Below are 26236 nucleotides of genomic sequence, written 5' to 3'. Positions count from 1 at the left end.
ATGAATAGAATATTTCTCGTGTTTCAAATTGGGTGACAAAGTCGATGTGAGGGTTGCAATGATGTGATGTGACAAAAATATCAGGTCATAATATCACAGTATGGTATTACACAATTACACCACTGCAACCCCAACTAATACCAAAGTCAAAAGTGTGTAACTGACTATGATAGATTGCGGTCCTAACCCACATATGGAGAAAGGAGGATTTTAGTTCACGGTGCAATTTATTGACCTCAATGTGGAGGTGAAGCAGACCCAAATTCTAAGGTACAGTGCAAGATTAAAATCATTACCAAAATCAAAGTGACAAAAGAATAGAAAACAAAAGGGAAAACATGTACAAAGTGGCTCTGGTGAGGCCTAGTGGTTGTGTAGACTCCTGCAGAAATACATCAGAGTTAAACAGAGAAACACACTCAGCTCACAAGTAAAAAAGAAAAACAGGAGCTGGATTATAAAAGCAGTAGCCCCACCCATGACTGCACCAAGACAGTAATCCCAATATTCACTGCATAGATCAATAGTTAACATAATAAATATCATAACAGTTCCCACAAACAAATTAATACACACATATTCATAACACTTGCTCTTATAAACATCTGAATGGTCCTTTAAAGCAGGGGTGTCCAACTCATTTTACTTCAGGACCCACATTCATCTTAATTTGATCTGCAGTGGGCCGAACCAGTAAAATAATAACATAATAATATATAAATAATGTCACCTCCAAACTTTTCTCTATATTTTACAGTGAAAAAAGTCAAATTAAACTATGAAAATGTTTACATCTACAAACTATCCTTTCAAACAATGTGAATAACTTCAACAAACTGAAAGAATAAGTGTAATTTTAACAATATTCTGCCTCAGTTTATCATTTACTCATGTTCATTACAACGTACAGATCACAGCGGATCTACAAATACACAAATCATTTAGTATCAGGCAGAATATTGTTAAAATTACACTTATTTTTCTTAAGACATTTCAGGTTCTTTACATTTGTTCAGATTATTCACATTTTTTTGAGAAATTACACTATGTTTTCATGTAAATACATGAAAACATTTTCAAAACGTTTTCATGTAAATACATGAAAACATTTACATTTACAAAGAGAAAAATGTGGAGTTGTGAGTATTTATATGTTATTATGATAGTATTTTACTGGTCTGACCCAATGGAGATTGAATTGGCCTGCATGTGGAATCTGAACTAAAATGATTGTTAATTTCTTTATATCTATTTTTGCATTTCACAAATTCATCCCAAGGGCCAGACTGGACCCTTTGGTGGGCCGGATTTGGCCCCCGGGCCGCATGTTTGACACCTGTGAATTAAAGAAAGCCAAGCTACAAAAGCAAGACGACGTAGATGAAATGTATTAAAAACATAGCCAACATGCACACAGTAGTTTTAGTACATCTGCACTGCACTTGTTGTACACATTCACTAATAATGATCTTCAATTACAATGGTGGCTGGTGGAATTATTTTTTGGTGGGGCACAGTATGTAAGTCAGTTTTCATCTGCACTATAACCACATATCACCACTAGGATACGCCAAAGCACATACACCACTATTTTAAATTATCCATTTACATTAAAATAAAAATGCACAGTGTGTGTTTTCAGTTATTTTTTTAGATGCAAATTTCACCCATCTATCCTTCAAACATGCACATTTTTCTGTGACTCTTTTGTTAAAGTCAGACATGTCCCTGACACGTGTCTTTTCCACTGATAGTATGGACAATGCTAGGGGTGAAAGTAGTGTGGGTAGATCACATGGCATTAAAAAAGAAGAAAATCAATGTGAGGATTAAACTGTATTAATGCATCTGCTTGATCTGGAAGTTGAACCCCAGGCTCCCACGTTATAATCCAGCAGAGTTACTCACTGAGGTATCCTGGAGCATCTACACTTCTCAGAGTTACCTACAGACCTATGCACAGATTCCATTTCTAATGAAGGTCTTGATTCTTTTCGGGATGTGACGTTTACTGGGGTTGGTGGTGCTTGGGCCTGGTGCACCCAAGCACCACCTTACGCCCTGATGCTCTCCTGCCTCTTGTATTGGGGGGGTGGGGTCTACTGCACGTGTGCCATTTACAACAAGGGTCTATTAAACGGAGGGGACTCCTATTTTTTTTGTGTTGTGTTTTATGCGGGTTGTTGTGTTGGTGCGGTGTCACAATCCAGTTATACTCTAATCCAGGGGTGTCAAACTCATTTTCGTTCAGGGGCCACATTTACCCCAATATGATCTCCACTGGGCCGGACCAAAAATAATAACATAATAACCTAGAAATAATGACAACTGCAAATTTTGACTTTGTTTTAGTGCAAAAAACCCCCCTATTCAATTATGAAAATATTTACTTTAATAAACTATCCAAACAAAAAAAGATGTGAATAACCTGAAAAAAATGAAATTTCTTAAGAAAAATAAGTGTAATTTTAGCCAGTGAAAAAAGTAAAATTACATTATGGTAGTGTTTATATCTACAACATTTCCTTAAAAATCTGAATAACGTGAACAACTTGAAATGTCTTAAGAAAAAAAAGTGTAATTTTAACAATATTCTGCCTCAGTTTATCAGTTTATCATTTACACATGTGCTTTACAACTTACATTACAATTAGAAATATACAAAACATTTAGTAACAGGTATAATATTGGTAAAATTGCATTTACTTTTCTCAAGACATTTCATGTTGTTCATATTTCTTCAGGTTATTCACATTTTTTGTAAAAGGATTATTTGTTAATGTAAACATTTTCATGTAATTTTACTTTTTTACACTAAAACAAAGATAAAATCTGCACTTGTTATTATTTATAGATTATGATAGTATTTTTCTGGTCTGACCCAATTGAGATCTAATTGTTTTATATGTGTATGTATGGAACCTGAAATAAAATGATTTTTACACTATTGATTAATATCTTCAGTGTCATTTTTGCATTTAACAAATTCATCCCATGGGCCCAATTGGACCCTTTGGCGGGCCCCCAGGCCGCATGTTTGACACCTGTGCCCTAATCCTAACCCTAACACGTAGAACGTAACCCTGCCCCCAGGAGAGATGCCCCAAAAAATAGGAGTGCCTGAAAGGGAGAGCCTCAGGCGCAGAGTTCTGCGCCCCAAACAGGAAACACATAACTGCTCATTAAATGACATTTTACACTTGAATGCAGATAATACATGGTACTCACACGCTGTATCATGTATAGCTTGTTTATTTAAATATTAATGTTTTTGTTAAATTATTTTAGGTGATTCCTATCGTCTTCTTCCTCATGTGAGACAGCTGAGGCAGCGCCCTAGCACCCTCTATTGATGAACCATCACTGGTATAGATAGACATCTGTGATATTGAAATAATGAAGAGCATCTCACACATCTCCTCACATGATGAACAGCAGATCCTCGGTGTGAAGATGTTTGCCTCCGAGCCTTAACCTATTTCTGTACACCCTCATCTCAGACAACTCATTAACAAGAACAATGGTGTATAGCACCGCATGTTTGTGTGAAAAGGTGTGTGTTAGTGTTTTAACCCCTTGTAGACTATTGTCTGTTTGTGACGAGGTGCTGCTCAACACTCTTTGTGAATGTACGTATGTTATCATTATCCAGATGTTTTACCAGTTCTGTTTTTTATCTTCTAAGTCTTTTTTTCCCATCTGTCCATCTGTCTACCTGTCCGTCTGTCTAGCTTATCTATATTGTTACCAATGATCCCTGACATTCATGGATTAATGTTTACGCCCTGTTTTTATATCAGTGATTTTTGGATGATTTTTGTTTTGTTATTGTTGACTGATAAATAACAGCATCAATAAAATAATCTACATGCCTGAGATTGGAGAATTGGATTAATTACTAGTATAAAAATTATGTCTAATGTCACTAAATTGCATCATAGTTATTGGTGGTGCAGTATTCACCTTATCCACTTGATTATTATATCATTGCAAATACATTTCAGCAGTGAGGGGACGTAACGTAGGGACGCACCTGATTGTGCAGCTGCAGCATCTCCTCTTCGCCGTTGTGTGTTTTGTCCTGCTCAGCTTCGTACAGCTCTCTGACTTCCCGTAGCTCGTCTCCCAGCTTCCTCACCTGCTCCTCCAGAGCCTCCTCATCACTGCGCCTCGAGCCCTGTCAACACACAACACACTCACCGTTATGTGCGCTGTTTCTGCCCACAGTTCATTACTGTGTGTCTCTATGAAAGTTCCACTGAGGTTCTGTTCTGTCAAAGTAGGAGTTCACTTTGCAACATCATCAGCTTTAGGAGATAAGATGTTCATGACGTGTCACAGAGTTTTCTCATAAAACACTAATATTATAAGCTTCCAAATGGGATATTTTAAGCTTGACTGTGCAAAATAAATCTTTAATTATCTTTCAGAATATTGTCATTTAAGTCATGTCACTCGAACAGTGTAAGCCCAGATAAAATGAGTTTACTTTAAAAAATTGAGAAAAGTTTTTGCCTTAAAAAATTAAGTAATGATTAATGAACTTCTACTAGTTGTTACACTTAAATAATTAAATTCCAATTTGATTTAACTAAAAATATTTAGTAATAATAACTATGCAAAGCAGTTGATATCACAAAAGATTTTAAGTTAAATGTACTTAAAAAGTTCATTAATCGTTACTTAATTTTTTAAAAGGCAACCTCTTTTCTCAATTATTTTTAAAGTAAACTTAATTTATCCAGGCTTACAGTGAATCAGACTTCTGCGCCAAACTCTTCATTGTATATACAGGTGTTAGAAAATCTACCCTCTGATATTTTAGCCAATCATAGGTGTTTTCAAAGTCCTACAGATTTAAATATGGGTTTGTCATCTTTTATTACCAATCACTGCTCAGATTAGTTCTACCCAGTGACTGGACTCATAATGGTGATATTTCATCTTGACTTTTCAATGAAACAACATTAAATCATCTGTATTTACATTTAACATTTTTATTTGGACTGATAGGAGAGAGCTGAAGGAGGAGGGGGTATATAAAATTGTGGTACTTATAACTGATTTGTTTCCTGCAGCTTTAACATTCGCTTTCTTACTAATTTAACAGAAACATATATTTCTTGTAAATGCTTGCTTATGTAATTCATCTTAATGTGTAGAAATATTTCTACCTCTGTGAAGCACCTTTGTTGAGTTCCTGTCATTACAATTTAAGCAGGTATTTCAAGAAAAGTTTTTTCCTCTTTCTTTTTTTGGCCACTAGGGGGAAACAGAAACAAAGTAAATGCAAAAGTTATTTTGTTTGGATTTGACTTTGTTTGGAAATTATTCCTTATTTACAGACCGAATAGATGTAGATCAAATACAGAGCAATTTTCACAGAAGAATTAAAGTTAATTTTACCTCTGTTTTGACCTTTTTTGATTCATCTTATTTCTTTATCTATTTCTTTTTGTTTTACTGTTATTTTGCATACTAACACTGGGTACATGGGTGGCAGGGTATATGTGTATGTGCATGTGTGTGTGTGTGTGTGTGTGTGTGTTTATGTGTATGTGTGTATGGTGGTGGTGGTGGGATGTACTGATTTTATATGTAAAGCACTATGTGCTACATTTCACTGTATGAAAAGTGCTATATAAATAAAGATTGATTGATCTTTTTAGTTCAGTAATGACTTATATCTAAATGTGTCTGTCTGTTAGGTATGTATGCATGTACAGAATATGGTATAAAGACTTATTTGCTAAATTTAACTGCTTTATGCACCTAAAAGAGACACCACAGGTAATGAGCGTAAAGTAAAACAGTAGAGGTGCAGGCTGGACGACTAAAGCTTCTTAACCCAGGTCTTAACCCGGACCCTGACCTTGGAAACATAGGACACTTTGTCATGTTCTTATAATGTACTACAGAAAGCTGCGGAACATAGAAATGACACCCTCCTGTATGTTTTCATACTGCGATTTCATACTAAAACTATCTGCTTTATAGCCTGTTAGAGCACATTATAACATAAATTTAACATCCTAAGACCCAGCTATAGGTTTTCTGTCCACGTTTGTGGACAAGAGTTTCACAGCTTTATACAAAAAAATCCCCAACAAAACAAAACAAAAAACCTCCATCCATCCATCCATTCTCTTCCGCTTATCCGGGGCCGGGTCGCAGGGGTAACAGTCTAAGCAGGGATGCCCAGACTTCCCTCTCCCCAGACACCTCCTCCAGCTCTTCCGGGGGGATCCCGAGGCGTTCCCAGGCCAGCCGAGAGACATAGTCTCTCCAACGTGTCCTGGGTCTTCCCCGAGGTTTCCCCCCGGTGGGACATGCCCGGAACACCTCCCCAGGGAGGCGTCCAGGAGGCATCCGAAACAGATGCCCGAGCCACCTCAGCTGGCCCCTCTCGACGCGGAGGAGCAGCGGCTCTACTCCGAGCTCCTCCCTGGTGACTGAGCTCCTCACCCTATCCCTAAGGGTGCGCCCAGCCACCCGATGGAGGAAACTCATTTCGACCGCTTGTATCCGGGATCTTGTCCTTTCGGTCATGACCCAAAGCTCATGACCATAGGTGAGGGTAGGAACGTAGATTGACCGGTAAATTGAGAGCTTCGCCTCTCGGCTCAGCTCCTTCTTTACCACAACCGACCGGTACAGCGACTGCATCACTGCAGACGCTGCACCGATCCGTCTGTCAATCTCACGCTCCATCCTTCCCTCACTCGTGAACAAGACCCCAAGATACTTAAACTCCTCCACTTGGGGCAAAGACTCCACACCGACCTGGAGAGGGCAAACCACCTTTTTCCGGTCGAGAACCATGGCCTCGGATTTGGAGGTGCTGATCCTCATCCCGCTCGCTTCACACTCAGCTGCAAACTGCCCCAGTGCACGCTGAAGGTCCAGGTTCGATGAGGCCAACAGGACAACATCATCTGCAAAAAGCAGAGATGAAATCCTGTGGTCCCCAAACCGGACCCCCTCCGGCCCTTGGCTGCGCCGAGAAATTCTGTCCATAAAAATTATGAACAGAACCGGTGACAAAGGGCAGCCCTGCCGGAGTCCAACATGCACCTGGAACAGGTCTGACTTACTGCCGGCAATGCGAACCAGGCTCCTGCTTCGGTCATACAAGGATCGGACTGCCCTTAGCAAAGGGCCCCGGACCCCATACTCCCGAAGCACCTCCCACAAGATACCACGAGGGACACGGTCGAACGCCTTCTCCAGATCCACAAAACACATGTGGACTGGTTGGGCGAACTCCCATGAACCCTCAAGCACCCGATGGAGAGTATAGAGCTGGTCCAGCGTTCCACTACCAGGACGAAAACCGCATTGTTCCTCCTGGATCCGAGGTTCGACTATCGGTCGGATCCTCCTCTCCAGTACCCTGGAATAGACTTTCCCCGGGAGGCTGAGGAGTGTGATCCCCCTATAGTTGGAGCACATCCTCCGGTCCCCTTTCTTAAAAAGGGGAACCACCACCCCGGTCTGCCAATCCAGAGGTACTGTCCCCGACCGCCATGCGATGTTACAGAGACGTGTCAACCAAGACAGTCCCTGCACATCCAGAGACTTAAGGTACTCAGGGCGAATCTCATCCACCCCCGGTGCCCTGCCACCGAGGAGCTTGCCAACCACCTCGGTGACTTCAGCTTGGGTGATGGACGAGTCCACCTCTGAGACCTCAGCCTCTGCTTCCTCCATGGAAGACGTGACAGTGGGATTGAGGAGATCCTCGAAGTATTCCTTCCACCGTCCAACAACATCCCCAGTCGAGGTCAGCAGCTCCCCACTTCCACTGTAAACAGTGTTGGTGGCGCACTGCTTTCCCCTTCTGAGGCGCCGGATGGTTTGCCAGAATTTCCTCGAGGCCGACCGATAGTCCTCCTCCATGGCCTCCCCAAACTCCACCCAGACCCGAGTTTTTGCCTCCACAACCGCCTGGGCTGCAGCACGCTTGGCCTTCCGGTACCCATCAGCTGCCTCGGGAGTCCCACGGGCCAACAAGGCCCGATAAGACTCCTTCTTCAGCTTGACGGCATCCCTTACTTCCGGGGTCCACCACCGGGTTCGGGGATTGCCGCCACGACAGGCACCGGAGACCTTGCGACCACAGCTCCGAGCAGCCGCTTCGACAATGGAGGTGGAGAACATGGTCCACTCGGACTCAATGTCCCCAGCCTCCCCCGGGATCTGGGAGAAGCTCTCCCGGAGGTGGGAGTTGAAGACCACACTGACATCGGGTTCCGCCAGACGTTCCCAACAGACCCTCACAACACGTTTGGGCCTGCCGAGTCGGTCCGGCTTCCTCCTTCGCCAGCGGATCTAACTCACCACCAGGTGGTGATCGGTTGACAGCTCTGCCCCTCTCTTCACCCGAGTGTCCAAAACACGCGGCCGGAGGTCTGATGATACGACAAAAAACCTGTCCACCACAAAGGACATTCCATAAAAAAAAAAAAAATGCATCTAAAAAAACTGTTGCATCATGATGTTTCCAATATAGGCAATTATTTAATTAAAAAAAAGCCAAACTTTAACAATGGCGCTTACTCTGTACTTACTCCTAGTGCAGGTTCCTATCATGACAGTGATCCTTTATTATGTCTAGTGCACTGGCAATGACTGAGGAGGGATTAGTTTATGTACAGTTTGTTGTTTGCTCTGTTTCACTTTATTTTGTTTTGTTTTTTTTGTTTTTTTTTTCTGTGGCGCTAGCTGCGATTGATTGACACCCATGCTTACTTAAGATTTCTGTAAGGACCACTCAGCACTGTACTTGTATTATATTGAGAAAACTTCAATAAAAAGATCTTGATCAAAAAAAAAAAAAAAAGAAAATAGCCAACAAACTTTGTACTTTCCTGACATTTCCTGGGTCTCAGAAGGTTAATTACATGTCTTCACTGTGTTGTCTGTTCTACAGTTCCTCTTGTAGATTTCTGTCAGTAAAACAGAAATCACTATCTCTCAAAATGTGAGCTTATAATGTGAGCTGTGACAAAATGAAACAATGTGACTAATTACTCATCTTAAAATCTATACAACATTGGTACTAATGTGATAAACTTTCAGCACCAAAGCTTATAATTCATATAGAATCAAATTTATCTTATTGTCTTTCAATCTTGTTAGTACTGGAATTTCCCAAGCCTTTATAAAATGTATATGATATGTTTTATATATATATATACTGTGATATTCGTATTTTATTTTATTGTGCAGTCCCCTATTGCACTAAGTGTCTTGCTGCTAATTGAACTGAGCTGCTAAACTAATTTTCATTGCTCCTGTGACAGTGACAATAAAGATCTATTCTATTCTATTCTATTCTATTCTATTCTATTCTATTCTATTCTATTCTATTCTACTCTATTCTATTCTACAGGGTGTCCCATAAGTCTCCATACATAGGAAAGATAAACGTTTCTTGACATAAACCATTTTTTTTAATATAATATGCTCTATATGACTGCCATTTTGTCGGGGACACATTTCAATGCGTGTCTGCTGAAGAACTATAAAGAAGAATTATAAAGAAATACATGTTAGAACCATATATGTATGGAATGTATTATGTCTCCTATGTATGGAGACTTATGGGACACCCTGTATTCTATTCCATAATGTATAATTCTTTCAGGAAAAATATTGGGACAAATGAACTCCTGTTGACTAGTTTGCAGTAGGATGTTTGGTACCGTCGACTCGTTGCCATCCAGCAGATTCTGTGTGAGCCTCCTCAGCTCCAGCAGACTGGCTTGGAGGCTCCCTGTAGGCACATCCTTGGCTGAGGACGTCTCTGAGGACTCGTCCATGGAAGAGTCGGTGGACAGCGCTGAGTCCGTGATGTCATTTCCTCGGAGATGGGAGCAGAGTGAGCGGACCTCACAGTAGGCCTCCCATAACTGCAGCCGAAGCTACAGCAGCGGAAAAAAGGAAACACAGCTAGAAGAGTTAGTTCTTTTTGGAGGAGGAGAAGGAGGAGGAGGGGGCGGGGCTTAACTCTGCTCTGTGGATTACCTGCTCCCTCTCCTGCTCCTGCTCCTCCTGCTCCATGCTCTGTTCGATCTCACACAGCAGGCTGGACGGGTGGGGGGTGAGGCTCTGGAGGCTGTGCTCCTCCGTCAGCTCGTCCAACCGAGCCGTCAGCTGCCTGTGGGATACCTGAACCTCCTGGAGCTCCAGCTGGCTCTGCCTCAGCTGGATACAAGGAACAAGTTGGTAGAATCACCTGCACTGATCTTACGGTAGACACGCTCAATATCACTGGTCTACAATTTTTTAGAAATGATTTGCTTCAGAGATTAAATGTGCTAAATGTTACGTATTTTAATAAGATTAATTGGAAAATAAATGACAAAAGTGCTGGTTTGCTGATGTTTTCAAGGTATATGATTAAGTGTTATTACACATACAGGGTGGGGAAGCAAAATTTACAATATTTTGAGGCAGGAATTGAAAGACAGTGTATGACCAATAAGTTTATTGAAAGTCATGAGAATTTAAATCTTCAAATCATATTTTACTGCATTTCTAACGGTCTTGTTGTCTACCTCAAGTTCAATTGCCATTTTTCTCATGGATTTGTTTGGATCCTTTAGGATTTTGGATTTGAGAGCTTTAATAAAAGCTTTGGTACGTTTTTTGTTGCTTCCTCCACTTCCAGACTTTTTCGTAATAGTTTTGCTCATAGTCATTCTCTTCTTTACATTATAAACAGTCTTTATGGACACTCCACCTATTTTTCAAATCTCCTTTGGTGTGACGAGTGTATTCAGCAAATCACACACTCTTTGATGTTTGCTTTCCTGATTACTCATATGGGCAAAAGTTTCTGAAAACGTATGGATAATAGTGTTAGGTATGATTATGACATCAATGTATGTTTGGTTTCAAAACAATTGACGTAGTGCCTGCTGAGAAAAAACAACTAAATGTTCATTGTAAATTTTGCTTCCCCACCCTGTATATATTGGTTTATGTACATTTATATAATAGTTTTATAAATCTTCCACTAAATAGAACCTGTAAAGTGAATGTACTCTAATGTGCAGACAGTGTTTTGAAGTAGATCTTGTAGCTCTGAGACAAATATTCCTTTTGAGTCAAACCCATTCTCTCGTTAATTCTTGAATTTCACATTTTGACCCAAGGCTGTATCTTGGAAAGTTCAGCCAACCAGCATTTTTTAACTTGATTTTTCTTTATCAATGACTCTCATGTGGTAAAATTTCATAACTTTTATTCTGGAACCATTTTCCTTGTAGACCAGTGTATACAGTCCACAGTGGGGTGTCGGGTGTTCATTTTCTATTAAGCAATGAAATTAAAACTGAAATGCAGCTACTTAATGCAGTGAAATTTATCTATATCTGTCAAGAAAAGCTAGGAATACTTCTTTGTGAAACTGATTATTAGTAATCAAGAAAACAGAGAACTGATGTTTGACATGAACTTTACTGCAACCAAATTTCCCAATATGCTCCTCAGACCAGGCAGTTCATTTTGTCCTCTACAGATATACAAGATTTTCATAGCTTTACTAAAAAAATAGGGCATTCCATGAAACAAATAAATGTAAATATATCTCAAAAAACTGTTGCATTATGCTGTTTTCCATCAGGACAATTTCTTTTTATCTTGGGTTTAAGGAGGATATGTACACTTGCAGTAAAACCTACAGTCTTAATGTTAACAAAAATGTCACTCAAATACCTTCCTTTAACATGGACTTTTCTCATTTTGTTTCACAGGTTGTTACTTGTTGCCTGTAACCGATTAGATCACTACTATTTTATGACGTATTTGTTATAAAATATTTAAGAATGTCAACATCAGATAAGTTAATCGGCCTATTCTTAATGTGCCCATGCATATTTAGTGAAGTTAGTAAGTAAATCTGGAAATACATACAATAGGGAAGCTCAACATACAGCCCACAGGAGGATGCCAGTTGTACATTTTCTTTTAACCAATGAAATTAAAGCTAAAATGCAGCTACTAAATGAAATAAAATTCATCTATATCTGTCAAGAAGAGCTTCTTATTAGGGATTCTACTGATGTGTTTTATTATAATGACACTGATTAGATCACGAACTGATGTTTGATACTTATACATGCACATCTGCAGTAAAACTTAAAGTGTTGGTGTCATCGTAGATTAACTCTAACAAAAACGTACCTGCAATGCGTTCCTACAACACTGCCTTTTCTCATGTTAATATTGTCATGTTGTTACTTGTCAACTGTAATAGATCAGATCACTACTATTTTATGAGATAAAGTATAGTATGATGATAGTAATAATATAATACAATAATAAAAGTAAGTAGTAATATTATATCCAAAAATATCAGTAATAAGTGTTATTAGTAATAAATATTATTTGTAATAATAGTTAAGTGGGTGAAAAATAGAGATAATATAAGAATGTCAGCTAATCGGTCTACCCTTAATCCTTAGTGAAGTTAGTTAGTAAATTTGGAAATAAATACATTTAAGGAAGAACTGATATAAGCACACTGCTGCCCATAAAGTTGAAATAATTGTTTTTTCAGTCACATTCCTCTTTTTATTCTATTTATACACAGTAGCAATCCCCTCTGACCAGGTTTAATGATTACATACTGAGTCCCAGTTACATTTTATCTATTAAGAATAAATCACTGTCACAATCGTTATGAGAAGAGGTAAAAATATTACTTTCCCACTTAATGGGCGACAGTGTAGTTTATTAACCAGGGCCTGACCTCCTGTCAATATATAAAAGTAGCCTCAGATAAAATCTTATGTTTTTTTAAACTATTTCAATGACAAACTGTGATGAGAACTAAAAATATCCAGTTTCTTTGTGATCTTTGCGTCTTAGACCGTATGTCCGTACCTGTAGGTCCTTCTCGTGACACTGTTTCTCCAACACCAGCGTCCTCTCTCTGAGGTCGTCCACTGTGTTCTGTAGCAGCTCGTTCTCCTCCAGCATGGCGTGCACCCGACGCTCCAGCTCCATCTTTCTCTCCGACAGCATCTTAATCTAACATACCAAACACAAGTGGTTAGACACAGTGCTCCCAGATCCAGATCCAGGCATTAAAGGTTAGAAGCTGGTTTGATGTTCTGTTTGATAACGGACAGATGGGCAGATATGGATCTGATTAAAGGCTAAATTTTGTTGTTTTCCTGAGTCTGAGGCAAGCTGGGCTCTTACACAAGATTAAAAAGTACTCCCACTGACCCAAAGAATGCTCGTTGCCTAGCACGGGTGTAGGCGTTAGTTGCCACCCTTGTCTTCAGGAATGCCTTGTTGATATATTAGCATCTGTACTTGATGCTTGATATCTCACTCCTTCAAATACCAGTGTAAAGGCCTTCCACTGAAGGCTGGCATTACTGCAACACTTAACTCAAAACATATTTCTTGATGTGAAGGAACAAGTTTCATTTTTAGCCGCCCGAGCAGCTTTTCCCATTAAACAAACATCAGCACTTGTGCATTTTTATCCGTCCTGCTTGTGACCTACATCTGGTAACCCACTTCACTGTGCAGAGGCTTACATACGTGGACGCTTTTACTACACTCACATATGAGCATCTACACTGGTGAAGTTTTTGGGTATTGCTGTTATCACACAAGCAGGGCCAAAAGCCATTACTCATGAGTACATGTCATATGAAAAGGGAAAGCGTTGGAAAAGTGGGAGCACCCAGACATTGCAGTATCTCTAAATATAGACTGGTAGCATTTCCTCCCAATTATAGCGCAGGCTCTGCAGTCTGGGTGTTTTCTCCCTGGCTTTGAGGAGAAGCCAATACCACATGTTTATATTGTTATCCTGTTAGAGGAACATGTTTCTGACAATATAATACACCAAGACATGTGGTATGTGTATGTGTATATGTATATGTACTGTATATGTATATGTATATGTATATGTATATGTATATGTATATGTATATGTATATGTAAATGTACAGGGTGGGGAAGCAAAATTTACAATGAACATTTAGTTGTTTTTTCTCAGCAGGCACTACGTCAGTTGTTTTGAAACCAAACATATATTGATGTCATAATAATACCTAACACTATTATCCATACCTTTTCAGAAACTTTTGCCCATATGAGTAATCAGGAAAGCAAACGTCAAAGAGTGTGTGATTTGCTGAATGCACTTGTCACACCAAAGGAGATTTGAAAAATAGTTGGAGTGTCCATAAAGACTGTTTATAATGTAAAGAAGAGAATGACTATGAGCAAAACTATTACGAGAAAGTCTGGAAGATACTATTAAAGAAGAATGGGAGAAGTTGTCACCCGAATATTTGAGGAACACTTGCGCAAGTTTCAGGAAGCGTGTGAAGGCAGTTATTGAGAAAGAAGGAGGACACATAGACTAAAAACATTTTCTATTATGTAAATTTTCTTGTGGCAAATAAATTCTCATGACTTTCAATAAACTAATTGGTCATACACTGTCTTTCAATCCCTGCCTCAAAATATTGTAAATTTTGCTTCCCCACCCTGTATATGTATATGTATATGTATCTGTGTATGTGTTATGTGTTATGTGTTTATGTAAATTATATTATATTTGTTCATAATAATATAAAGCCAGAAACAAAATTATTTAACAGTAGGTATCAGGTATTAGAGTATAGATATGTTTAGACTACGAAGCTTATTATTCTCATTAATTATTTAAGGAGAAGGGGTGGGAGTTTATAAGTTATACTTCTTCTCACTCCTTTTCGAATATGTATTATATGTCTTATGTTTAAATGTTTTGTTTGTTTATTTACTTTTCATCTTTTTTGACATTCATCTTTGAAATAAATACATCAATCCATCAATCAATCAAGACATGACTGACATTACAACACATCTCATGCTCTGATGACAAAGCCTTTTTACCAAAGAAACAAGGATTGCCATAAGGATTGGAACATGTCATACAAGCTCCTTCTAAAATAATTCAGTGCATCAAATGTGCTGCCAGTGTCTAATGTTTTAAGGTTAAATAAACCGATTGAAGTTTTTCTGTAACCCTTTAACCCCTGACGCGTCTGTGGTGAGCATTCTGAATGTCTGATTTATTTTAAATATTCATAAAAATTCAACCATTTGCTCATAATAAATTAATAAATAAATAAAACCATGCTGATAGAATAGACCTTCTTCTTTACATGGACATCTGAGCATGCTCAGTGCATCCCCTGTCGCCTGTGGAATAGTGGCCAAAGCACAGAGCAGTGAGTGAGACTAACTCATTATAAAAATAGATGGTTTGGGCTTTTCTTTACTCTGTTTTCCTTGTTGTTTTTTTATTTTCATTGTTGTTTGCAATGTTGTGGTAATTTTCCTTTATTTTTTTTACTGTGTTTTTACTGAGTTTTGACCACATAACTGCTTTTTAGAGTTCAACCAGATTGAAAAAAGCAGCTGGACTGATTTAGAAAGAAAGAGCCCAAAACAAAAACTATTGGGCCTAAATTCAAGTGTGTTCCAGTTCACAGTTCATGTTCAACATCCTAAATTTCTTATTGATGTACATTCTGAGTGCCTTATTTAATAAAAACCTGTAAATCTTCAATTCCTCTCTTTGTCTTTTTCTGTTATTCCACCTGTTTTGACCTAAAACACAGTAAAACAAAACCACTGAAGAAAAGGAACACAAACACATACTCACAGCAGCTTTTATGACACTGAAATAATGTCTAAGGGGTTAAAGGGTTAAGTATCATATTCAGTCATTTACTCTATGGACTAGTACTTTGTCCAGTCTTTTACACTTTTTCACTGCGATTTTTAAGTGCAATCCTTGTTCCTGTATTTTACAAGATGTTACATGCAGCATGCAGTCTGGTAACCACATCCGATAACCACTCACTTCTAGCCCTTGCTGCTCCAAACCAAGAGGGAAGGGGGAAAAGGTGAGGAGAGGAGAGAGATACAGAATACAGAAAAAGAGTACAATATAAAAATCCCCAAAGTGTTCTTGACAGAGTTAACAGTACTTGCATGGTACGTGATAAGTGAACACAGGCTTACAAAAGTGGGATATTTATCAAAAGGAATGTGTCTTTTTTTGTGTGTTTTTCTCCACAGATTTGCCCTAGAAATTCACACCTGACTGTACTTTTCTGTGGTGGTGTTTTGTTTTTGTTGTTTTATATCACATCTTAGTGGGTGAATGCTAAAGCAGTGTACATCCCAAACAGACTGAACTCACTGTATTTAGAAAACAATGGTGTGCAGAGGAAAACAGCTGTGCCGGCAGCTCACCTCAGCCTGTAAAGTCTCTAGTCGTGTCATGTGCTGGCTTGTAGACATGCTCTTCTCCCTGAAGTCGTCCCGTAATGAATGGACCTGAGTGGACAGCTGCCTCTCCACCTCTGCAGCCTGTGGACACAAGAAAACATCTGAATTAACTCGGTTTGCTCTGACTAGGGATGTAACAATATGAAAATTTCATATCATGGTTATTGTGACCAAAATTATCGCCATTATCATTATTATCACGGTATTATTGAAAGTGTGCTCAAAATGTTCAAAAAGTACTTATACACACACTGAAATAATTGAACCAAGTTGTATTTTGAAAAAAAAATAATTAATAAATAAAATAAAATAACTGGCATAATGTACCTTCTGTTGGCAGAAACATTCAAATATTAACCCTTAGTGGTCTTAGCCTATTTTGGTCGTTTTTCAGTACTTTTGATTTTGCCTTTATATACTACATACAGAAATGTTTCCTATACTCATGTTTGGTATCTGTTTTTTCAGCACAACTTCATCTATCTCATCTGTCTATTATTTTTTCACTTTAACCTACTATAAAAATATAAAAGGCCAGAAAACACAAAAAATATAAAATCCAATTTGAAAAATGTATATAATTTATTGGATAAATAACACAAAGATGCTTAACGAACCTTTTCAAAGACTTTAAAAGTGAATATTGGTTCCAAATATTAGGTATAGAAAATTAAAATTGTAATAAATTAAAACTATACTCAAATATTTGACATAAAATCAGATCTTTACATGGGCGTTTTCTCCCCTAAAAGTGTGGTAATCAAACACGGTTATCATGATAATTTCAATTTAAACGATAATACTAACCGTCTGCAATTTTACCGTGGTTTATCGGTATATCGATAATCGTTACATCCCAAGCTCTGACATACAGTAAACCAGGGGTGTCAAACATGCGGCCCAGGGGCCAAATCCGGCCCGCCAAAGGGTTCAATCTGGCCCGTGGGATGAATTTGTGAAATACAAAAATTACACTGAAAATATTAACAATCAAGGATGTTAAAATAATTTTAGGTCAGTTAATTCTAAAGTGGATCAGAACAGTAAAATACTATCATAATAAACTATAAATAATGAAAACTGCAAATTTGTCTCTTCGTTTTAGTGTAAAAAATGTAAAATTACACAAAAACGTTAACATTTACAGACTAGTCTTTTACAAAAAAATGTGAATATCTGAAATGTCTTAAGAGAAGTATATGGAATTTTAATAATATTCTCCCTGTTATTTAATATTTGGTGTATTTGTAGATCCTCTGTGATCTCTAAGTTGTGATTCACGTATATAAATGATAAACTAAGGTGTAATATTGTTAACATTGCACTTATTTTACTAAAGAATTTTCAGGTTGTTCATATTTGTTCATGTTATGTTCAAATACAATTTGTACATGTAAACATTTTAATTACGGAATTTTAAGTGTATTTTTGCGTGTATTGTAGGATATTTAAGCATATTTAAGTGTATTTTTGCATGTATTGTAGGATTTTTGAGTATAATTAAGTGTATTTTGCGTATATTGTCGGATATTTAAGCATATTTAAGTGTATTTTTTATTTTATGGAATTTACTTTTGTCACTCAAAAGTTCTTATCCTATTGTTTATATTACTTTACTGGTCCGGCCCACTTTATATCATATTAGGCTGTATGTGACCCCTGAACTAAAATGAATTTGACACCCCTGCAGTAAACCAAACAGCAGGAAAATGTAAGTGAATACTTGTACTCCAGTACTAATTTCAGGTACTGTTTTATGCAACTTCATGCAATACATTTGTCTGACAGGTTTATTTTATTCTCTCCGAATGTGTCCATTCAGATTTTTTGTAATTAAGAGCAGGATTATATGCTTCATATTTTGTTGAGAAAATACTCTTCTATCTCAACCCATAAAGACCCAAACATCCACCGTCCACCTAAAACATCTACTGATCTAAACTGTTTAATACCTGATGATTCACTAAAACTATCAATACATGTCAATAATGGATGTAAAATGCAGTTTGTCATCTTTTCATGGCCATCAGATATGACCCATTTGGATGTTCAGAGGCTCTGTAGTTACCATGGAAACACCATCATCTACTACAAGATTGATTCACCAGTAAAACCCATGGAGTTGGATCAATGATAGTGAATGGAGACACTTGGTTTATGTTCAGTTAAAGATAGATTTTTCTGAAAAAGTCACTTTTTCTTCAGTTTTCTCTGTTTTTGATATTGTTACCCTCAACTTTAACCCCTAAAGATCCAGACATCCATCACTGACCAAAACCATCTACTGATCTAAACTGTTTAATACCTGTTGATCCATTAATTCTATCAACACATGTAGATAATTGGTGTGAAATACAGTTTGTCATCTTTTCATGGTCATCAGATATGACCCATTTGGACGTTCAGAGGCTCCGTAGTGAACATGGAAACACTGTCATCTTCTACTACACTGATTTACCACTAAAACCCATGGAGTTGGATCAATGACAGTGGATGGACACACTTGATTTATGTTCAGTTAATTACAGATTTTACTAAAAAAGTCACTTTTCTTCAGTTTTTTTTCTGTTTTTGATAAAATGATCTTCAACTTTAATCTGAGCTTTTATGAACATCTACATGATCACTGAATTAAATATTGGAAAAGATCTGATTTTCACTGGAAAAATGCAAATTACAGAGGATTATTTTTAGAATAAATGGTGACAAATGACTTGGGAAATGTTAAATATATAGAGAAAATCATATGGGAACTGCCACAGAAGTAGCACTGAGTCTTTATGAGTTAATCTAAATAAACTCTTGGATTCCTTGGAAATAATCGTAATCTTTGTCAGTGTTTTTTGTTTTTTTGTTTTTTTTAAAACTTTTTTCTTATTTTACTACAGACATGGTTAAACTCACATAACACAAACAGCAGGATCAGGGAGTCACAACTTACATAGGAAAAATAATAAATGAACACATAAATAAATATGCATTCTCACACAGTGTAAATGTATATATAAGTTACACCTGCTTAAGCAGGTTTACGCAGGTAACATTTTTGAGGTTACTGAGCAAAGAAGAGGGTCCACTTTTTCCAGTGTGCTTCTCCTACATCCTTTTGTAGCTTCAGATTATAAGTGATCTGCTCCATATGATGTAACTGATTCACAATATTTATAAAGGTGTCCACAGAAGGACCGTGTTTTTGAAGCCAGCATCTTGTAATTGCTTTCTTGCTGGCTGCCATAAAAATCTTTAGGTCCAAGGTATAGAGTGGGAAAAGACATATTAACCTCGAAGCCTAGAACTTTAGACACTTCCTCCCAAAACAGCCTGATAAAGGGACAAGACCAAAATACATGAGCATGATCCACCATTATTCTACCGCACCTCCAGCATGGCAGTGGGGTCCCATTTCACTAGATTATTGTTTAGGGGTTATGAAATATCGAATAATGCTTTTCCAGCAGAAGTCTCATCAAGTGAGTGAGTTTGTGGAGGAGATTTGCATTTTCTTCGTTGTCAGTGTTGATTGTTGCTGTTGATTAAACTACCCATTAGTATTTAAAGTAGTTGCGTGTAGGGTTAAACCTCTACAGCAGTCAAATGAAAAATACACATGAATGCAGCAGTAACATGACTCCAAAAACATCAAGTCTTCATACTTTAGGTATATTTGTAGATAAATCTTACATTCTTTTACTTTTGCATCATTAGTACACGGTGAAAACACTCCAGATTTTACATTGTTCTAGATTAGGGGTGTCAAACATACAGCCTGTGGGCCAAAACTGGGCCACCAAAGGGTCCAGTCCTTTGTGAAATGCAAAAATGACACTGAAGAAGCAAGATTTAGATCTGCATCTGAACACCAACCTTTAAAATGATGTCGTTCAGCCAAACAATACAGGATACAGACTATGAATCATTTAATATGGATGTAGAGCAGGGGTCAAAATTCCCCAAACAGACACTGTGGAGACCAGACTTCAGAGCAGAAGTGTCAAACTCATTTCAGCTCAGGGGTCACATACAGACTAATTAAATCTCAAGGGTGTCAGAGCAGTAAAACACTATCATAATAACCTATAAATAAAAACTCCAAATTTGTCTCTTTGTTTTAATGTAAAAAAAGTAAAATTACATAACAATATTTAAAATTACAAACAATCATATAATAAAAAATGTGAATATCGTGAACAAATATGAACAAGATGAAATGTCTTAAGAGAAGTAAATGCAATTTTAACAATATTCTGCCTGTTATTAAATGCTATGAGTCGTTGTAGATCAACTGTGATCTAAGTTGTAATGCACATGTTTAAATGATAAGTTGATAATATTTTTCTTAAGAAATTTCAGTTTGTTAATTGTTGTTCATGTTATTTACAATTTTTGAAGGATACTTTGTAGATGTATATATATTCATAATAGAATGTTCTTTTTTTCGCTGTTATTATTTTAATGCTCTGATCCTCTTGAGACCATATTAGACTGAATGTGGCCCCTCACTGCAAAAATCTAAATCTTACCAAGTGTATTTTTCTCATTTCTAGTCACAATATCTTATCACACTTGAAATAAGACATAATCACCTAAAGTACGGGTCTCAAACATACGGCCCGGGGGCCAAATGCGGCCCCGCAAAGGTTTCAATGCGGCCCTTGGGATGAATTTGCAAAGTACAGAAATTCCACAGTCAAGGCTGTGGAACTCATTTTAGTTTAGATTCCACATACAGACCAATATGATCTACAGTAAAATAATAATAATAGCATAAAAACTTACAAAAAATAATGACTCCATATTTTCTTCTCGGTTTAATTTGAAAAAATATTACATTATGCCTGTAAATAATGACAACTTCAATTTTTTTTTTCTTTGTTTTAGTGCAAAAAATCACATTAAATTATGAAAATATTTACATTTACAAACTATCCTATAACAATAAAATGTGAATAACCTGAACAAATATGAACCTGAAATGTCTAAAGAAAATTTAGCACAATTTTAACAAGTTTCTGCCTGTTACTAAGTGTTTAGTGTCTTTGTAGATCCGATCCATAATGCACATGTAGAAATGATACGTTGAGGCATATTGTTGTTAAAATTGCACTTTTTTTTCTTATGAAATTTAATTTTTTTCTGGTTATTCACATCTTTTTTGTTTGGATAGTTTATAAAAGTAAGTATTTTTATAATTTAATGGGTTTTTTTGCAGTAAAAAAAAGACAAAAATTTGGAGTTGTCATTATTCATAGGTTATTATACTATTATTTTACTGGTCCAGCCCACTTGAGATCAAATCGAGCTGAAAGTAGCCCCTGAAAGAAAATGAGTTTGAGACCCCTGACCTAAAGAGTAACTTAATTCAAGAAATCTTACCAACATAATTCTCACTTGTTCCATTGCCAGATTTTTTTTTTTAGCTTGAATTAAGGGAAAAAAAAAGTTGAATTGAGCAAAAAATATCTGCCAATGGAACAAGTGAAAATTATCTTTGTAAGATTTCTTGAAATAAGATTTTCCAGATCTATTGTCTAAAAATAAGTTCTTACATCTCACTGAAAAGTTACTCTTTAGGTCATTATGTCTTATTTTAAGTGTGATGAGATATTTTGACTAGAAATGAAAAAAAAAAAAAAAAAAAAACACTTGGTAAGATTTTAATTTCTGCAGTGCTGAACTAAAATGACTTTGACACCCCTGCTCTGGATCCTTCACTCATATTTAGGATGTGAACAGTTTAATTACTATGACTAATGTGGACATAATTACACATTCCTTATGGAACTGCAATGATCACAGCTCTTCACTTAAAAATGCTCAGGTGACACATACTCTCACAAAAACACATTATATATGCAGAGTAGGGACGTACAGATATGAAAATTTCATATAACAGTTATTGTGACAAAAATTATCACGGTTATCATTATTATCGTGGTATTGTTGAAATTTTGCTCAAAATGTTCAAAAAGTACTAATATACACAGTGAAATAATTGAACCAAGCTGTATTTTGAAAAAACAAACAAACAAACAATAAATAAATAAAATAATAGGCACAATGTACCTTCTCTTGGTAGAAACATTAAAATATTGACCCTTAGTGGTCTGAGCCTATTTTGTCCGTTTTTCAGTACTTTTGATTTTGCCTTTATATACTATATAAACAAATGTTTACTATACCCATGTTTGGTATCTTTTTTTTCAACACAACTTCATCTATATCATCTGTCTATTATATTTTCACTTTAACCTGCTATAAAAACATATAAAGCTAGAAAACACACACCAAAAAAAAAAAAAAAATCTTAATTGAAAAATGTATATAATTTATTGCATAAATAACACACAGATGCTTAACAAACCTTTTCAAAGACTTTAAAAGTGAATATTGGTTCCAAATATTAGGTGAATAAAATCAAAATCGTAATAAATTAAAACTTTGCTCAAATATTTGACATAAAAGCATATCTTTACATAGGCGTTTTTTCTCCGGAAAAGTGCAGTAATCAAATACGGTTATCATGATAATTAGAATTTAAACGGTAATACTAACCGTCTGCAATTTTACTGTGGTTTATCGTTATGCCGGTAATCGTTACATCCCTAATGTCGAGTTACTGTTGTGGTGTTCCAGGATACGCCCCCTCCCCAACCCAAACTCTTGTTCTGAAAACACAGTATTGACTGAACGTGGCTGTTCTTTCTAAAAGCCCTCAATAGTGCAGAGTTCAGTATTAGTGGAATCAGTGCAGCAGCAGACTGTGTGCATCAGTTGGGCTTTTATTGGACAGGTGGGATCAGGCCACACAGAGCATGCCTCATCTTCATTAGCATAAAGCTGCTCTCAGGAAGCCACCGTTCACATTATCAGCACTGCCATGGCAACAGCAAAATCCTAAAAAGCATCCGTTGCCTACAACTCAGTGAGGAGACAAAACATAGTGTAAATATGCCGAACTATATAAGCAAGGAGGTGACTGATCTTAACAGCGGGAGAGCATTTTATTTATAGAACTTCCATCAGTTATGAATGAATCACAACATGCAAGATGAGTTGTCTATCTGTCTGACATGCAGCCTCTAGGTGGCAGTACACGCTGCTGCCACTGTTGGAGACGCTCAGAGACATTAAAAAGTGCAACTTCAGCACTGTTCTGAGTCTTACTCCACCCACTGCATGTACTCTGAACACTGAGGGGATCAGGTGTGGATGGGACACAGGAGGAGTTCAGGGACAGTATGACACAGAACCATGAAGTACTCTTTGACCACCTAATAGAGACCTGGTTGGTCTTGTTGAACCACATCTGAATACCAACCTTTAAAACTAGGGATGCACAGATACCACTTTTTTCCAGACCGAGTACGAGTACAAGTACTTACATTTGAGTACTTGCCGATACCGAGTACTTATATGAGTACTTAATGATCCCATTCCAGTTCTTAGTTCCTTTCATAAATGTGCTTTATTGTCATTGCCATTAGTCTGACTGGAACAAAGTGCTGCCACTGACATTTAATGTGTTGGAATGAGCGTTTCTCAATTAAACCACCAGGGGGTGGCGCTTATAATTAACCATACTGGACAAATACCACAAAGAAGAGTAAAGTTTTTTGAGAAGAAGAAGAAGAAAGTCAGTAATAACAAACATGGAGACGACAGAGGTAACACTAATGTGATACTAATATTGCAACGTTTTCGCTGGTAAGGTTTAACAGCTTAGCTTCAGCAGGAAGAGAAAAGAGAAATGAGTGATAATTTTCGTTTTCACTTCCACTGGCGGCACAGTCTGCACCGCTCCGTACCCCTCTCCATCTAGGTACGCATCTCCCAGCACCTGGAAAACTGATGGAATGTACGCAGAGGACGGACAGAACGCTGCGTCCATATCTGTCTGTGTCTGTAACGTTACTTGCAGTCAGCGTTACTTTTATCACCGTCATTTATTTTGAAAAATCTCCACACTCTTCACACTCCCCACACATTATTCCACCGCCACGTACCTGCTGCACTGAACTGTGAATGTCACACGGCCTTTAGTGGTATTGGTGTATTTGTATCGGATTACTTTTACGAGTACGAATACGAGTACACACACTGAGTATCGGAGCCGATACCAGATACTCATATCGGAATCGGTGCATCCCTATTTAAAACAGTGGTTCCCAACCTTTTTTTTGCTCATGACCCCATTTTAACGTCACAAATTTCTGGCGACCTCAGAACAGAGACCTTTTTTTTGCTAAAATTCATTTGTTTTTGATCATGTAATAGTTTTCTGTACTATGTTGCAAATAAACGTTAATTTTAGATGACATTTAGTCTATAGAGGGTATACACATACGTCACTTCCCCCGTGGGCCACGCCCCTCTAAGTCAGACTGAGTGGCAAAAACCAACCTGCTCAACATGACGGAGTATAGCAGTAAACACAGCCAGACCAGGAAAATGTGAAATATGAAATTAAATTAAGGACAGTTAGACTGGACATGGATCCGTACGAGCTACCAAAGAACAAGTGGTCCACGAACATTGACATGTGGCCCAAAATCGTGTATCCGGACATCCAGGGTGTAGGGGATCATCACTATTTTTACCTGAAACACATATACAGTCTACTCTCGTTAAACCGCCCGCCGTTATACCGCCATTTCCGCTTATCGCCATCCGCCAGCCCAGTTCCATGCACAAACAACACTTATACCATTGATTTCCCGACCGTTATACCGCCAGCGTTGTGGCGCGGCACCTCCGAGGTGCGCCGCCGTGGCACCTCCGAGGTGCGGCTCCCAGTGTTGTCTTTTCCGTGGAAACCGGGTCGAAATGGCTCTTTGAGTGTTAAAGGTTGCCGATCCCTGCCTTACAACATAACAGAATCAAGATTTATTTAGAAACGCAATTAGAACGGGTTAACAGAGGCAGCATAGACATCATATAGTAAAGACATACACATTATGGACGCAACCCGTTGTAACGCCATTTTCGCTATACCGCCAATTTGGCCGTGAACGGAAGTTGGCGGTATAACGAGAGTAGACTGTACATGGTTTCATCATTACTGACAACCAGGAGCTAAAACTAGGGCCCTGAACCAGCTGATCCAAAGTGCATTTACAGTAGACCATGTACTGACCCCAGTGAATATATGCATGATCTACTGGGACTGAGGAGATTTACGTCTAGTTCATATCAAGTACTTTATACAACACAGATACTACTGCTGTGGACCAGCAGGGCACGACTTTATTCTTGTAAATTATGATATTTTTCCCACCTGTTTTTAAATTACAACATTCTTCTTGTGATATTATGGTTTTATTGTTGGAATATGAAGACTTTAATCTCATAAAAGAAGGACATTTTTGTTAAATCATGAGGTTTTTTCATAACTACGACTTTATTCTCATAACATTGTGATTCTTTTTGTATTCGACTTTATTATCACAAAATTATGGGTTTTATATCGATATTTTATGACTTTATACTCGTAGTGACAGGTGTTTTTATTTTCTTATGTGGTCCTAATACTCCATCGTAGCTTTATTCTCCAGTTCCCCGTATTTGAAAAACTGGGTTAGCCTCAGTTTGAGTTAGTTTACAAATCATGTAGGAGCACAAGGTTCATAATCACAAAATGAAGGCAAAAATCATGAAAGATCTGATCATGAAACCAAGAGTTTTACTAAGAAGTAACTTTAGCCAAAACAATATGTAATTTAAGGTATGATTTGACCCAAAAATGCATCACAAATTAATGTTACCTGACACGAAACGGGATCCACAAATCTAGGTCTGGTTTCCTGGATTTGTGGATCCATCTACTTCTCTTTTCTTTGTCTTTTGGCGTCTGTAAAACGATAGCTCCGACTGCTTTTCAAACCTGTTCATACAATCAATCGCACAACAACTCTTC

General features: G+C 37.6%; 1 protein-coding gene across 2 annotated transcripts in view; it reads right to left on the bottom strand.

The window, feature by feature from the left end:
• bicdl1 (BICD family like cargo adaptor 1) overlaps positions 1-26236 on the bottom strand; it is a 61433-nt gene that overhangs the window by 12749 nt on the left and 22448 nt on the right. The window contains exons 3-8 of one of the 2 annotated variants that reach the window (XM_030142701.1): positions 16288-16404; positions 15893-15904; positions 12895-13041; positions 10030-10209; positions 9708-9926; positions 4034-4177 (exon numbers count right to left, since the gene is read on the bottom strand). In XM_030142701.1, the coding sequence (XP_029998561.1) occupies positions 4034-4177; positions 9708-9926; positions 10030-10209; positions 12895-13041; positions 15893-15904; positions 16288-16404 (819 nt within the window). The remainder of the gene's footprint in view (positions 1-4033; positions 4178-9707; positions 9927-10029; positions 10210-12894; positions 13042-15892; positions 15905-16287; positions 16405-26236) is intronic. The other variant, XM_030142702.1, reaches the window with a different exon arrangement.

This window comes from Sphaeramia orbicularis, chromosome 9 (genome assembly GCF_902148855.1).
Source record: "Sphaeramia orbicularis chromosome 9, fSphaOr1.1, whole genome shotgun sequence".
In the NCBI taxonomy this organism is placed as follows: domain Eukaryota; kingdom Metazoa; phylum Chordata; class Actinopteri; order Kurtiformes; family Apogonidae; genus Sphaeramia; species Sphaeramia orbicularis.
Note: the sequence above shows the minus strand (reverse complement) of the source record. Positions and strands in the feature narration are given on the sequence as shown.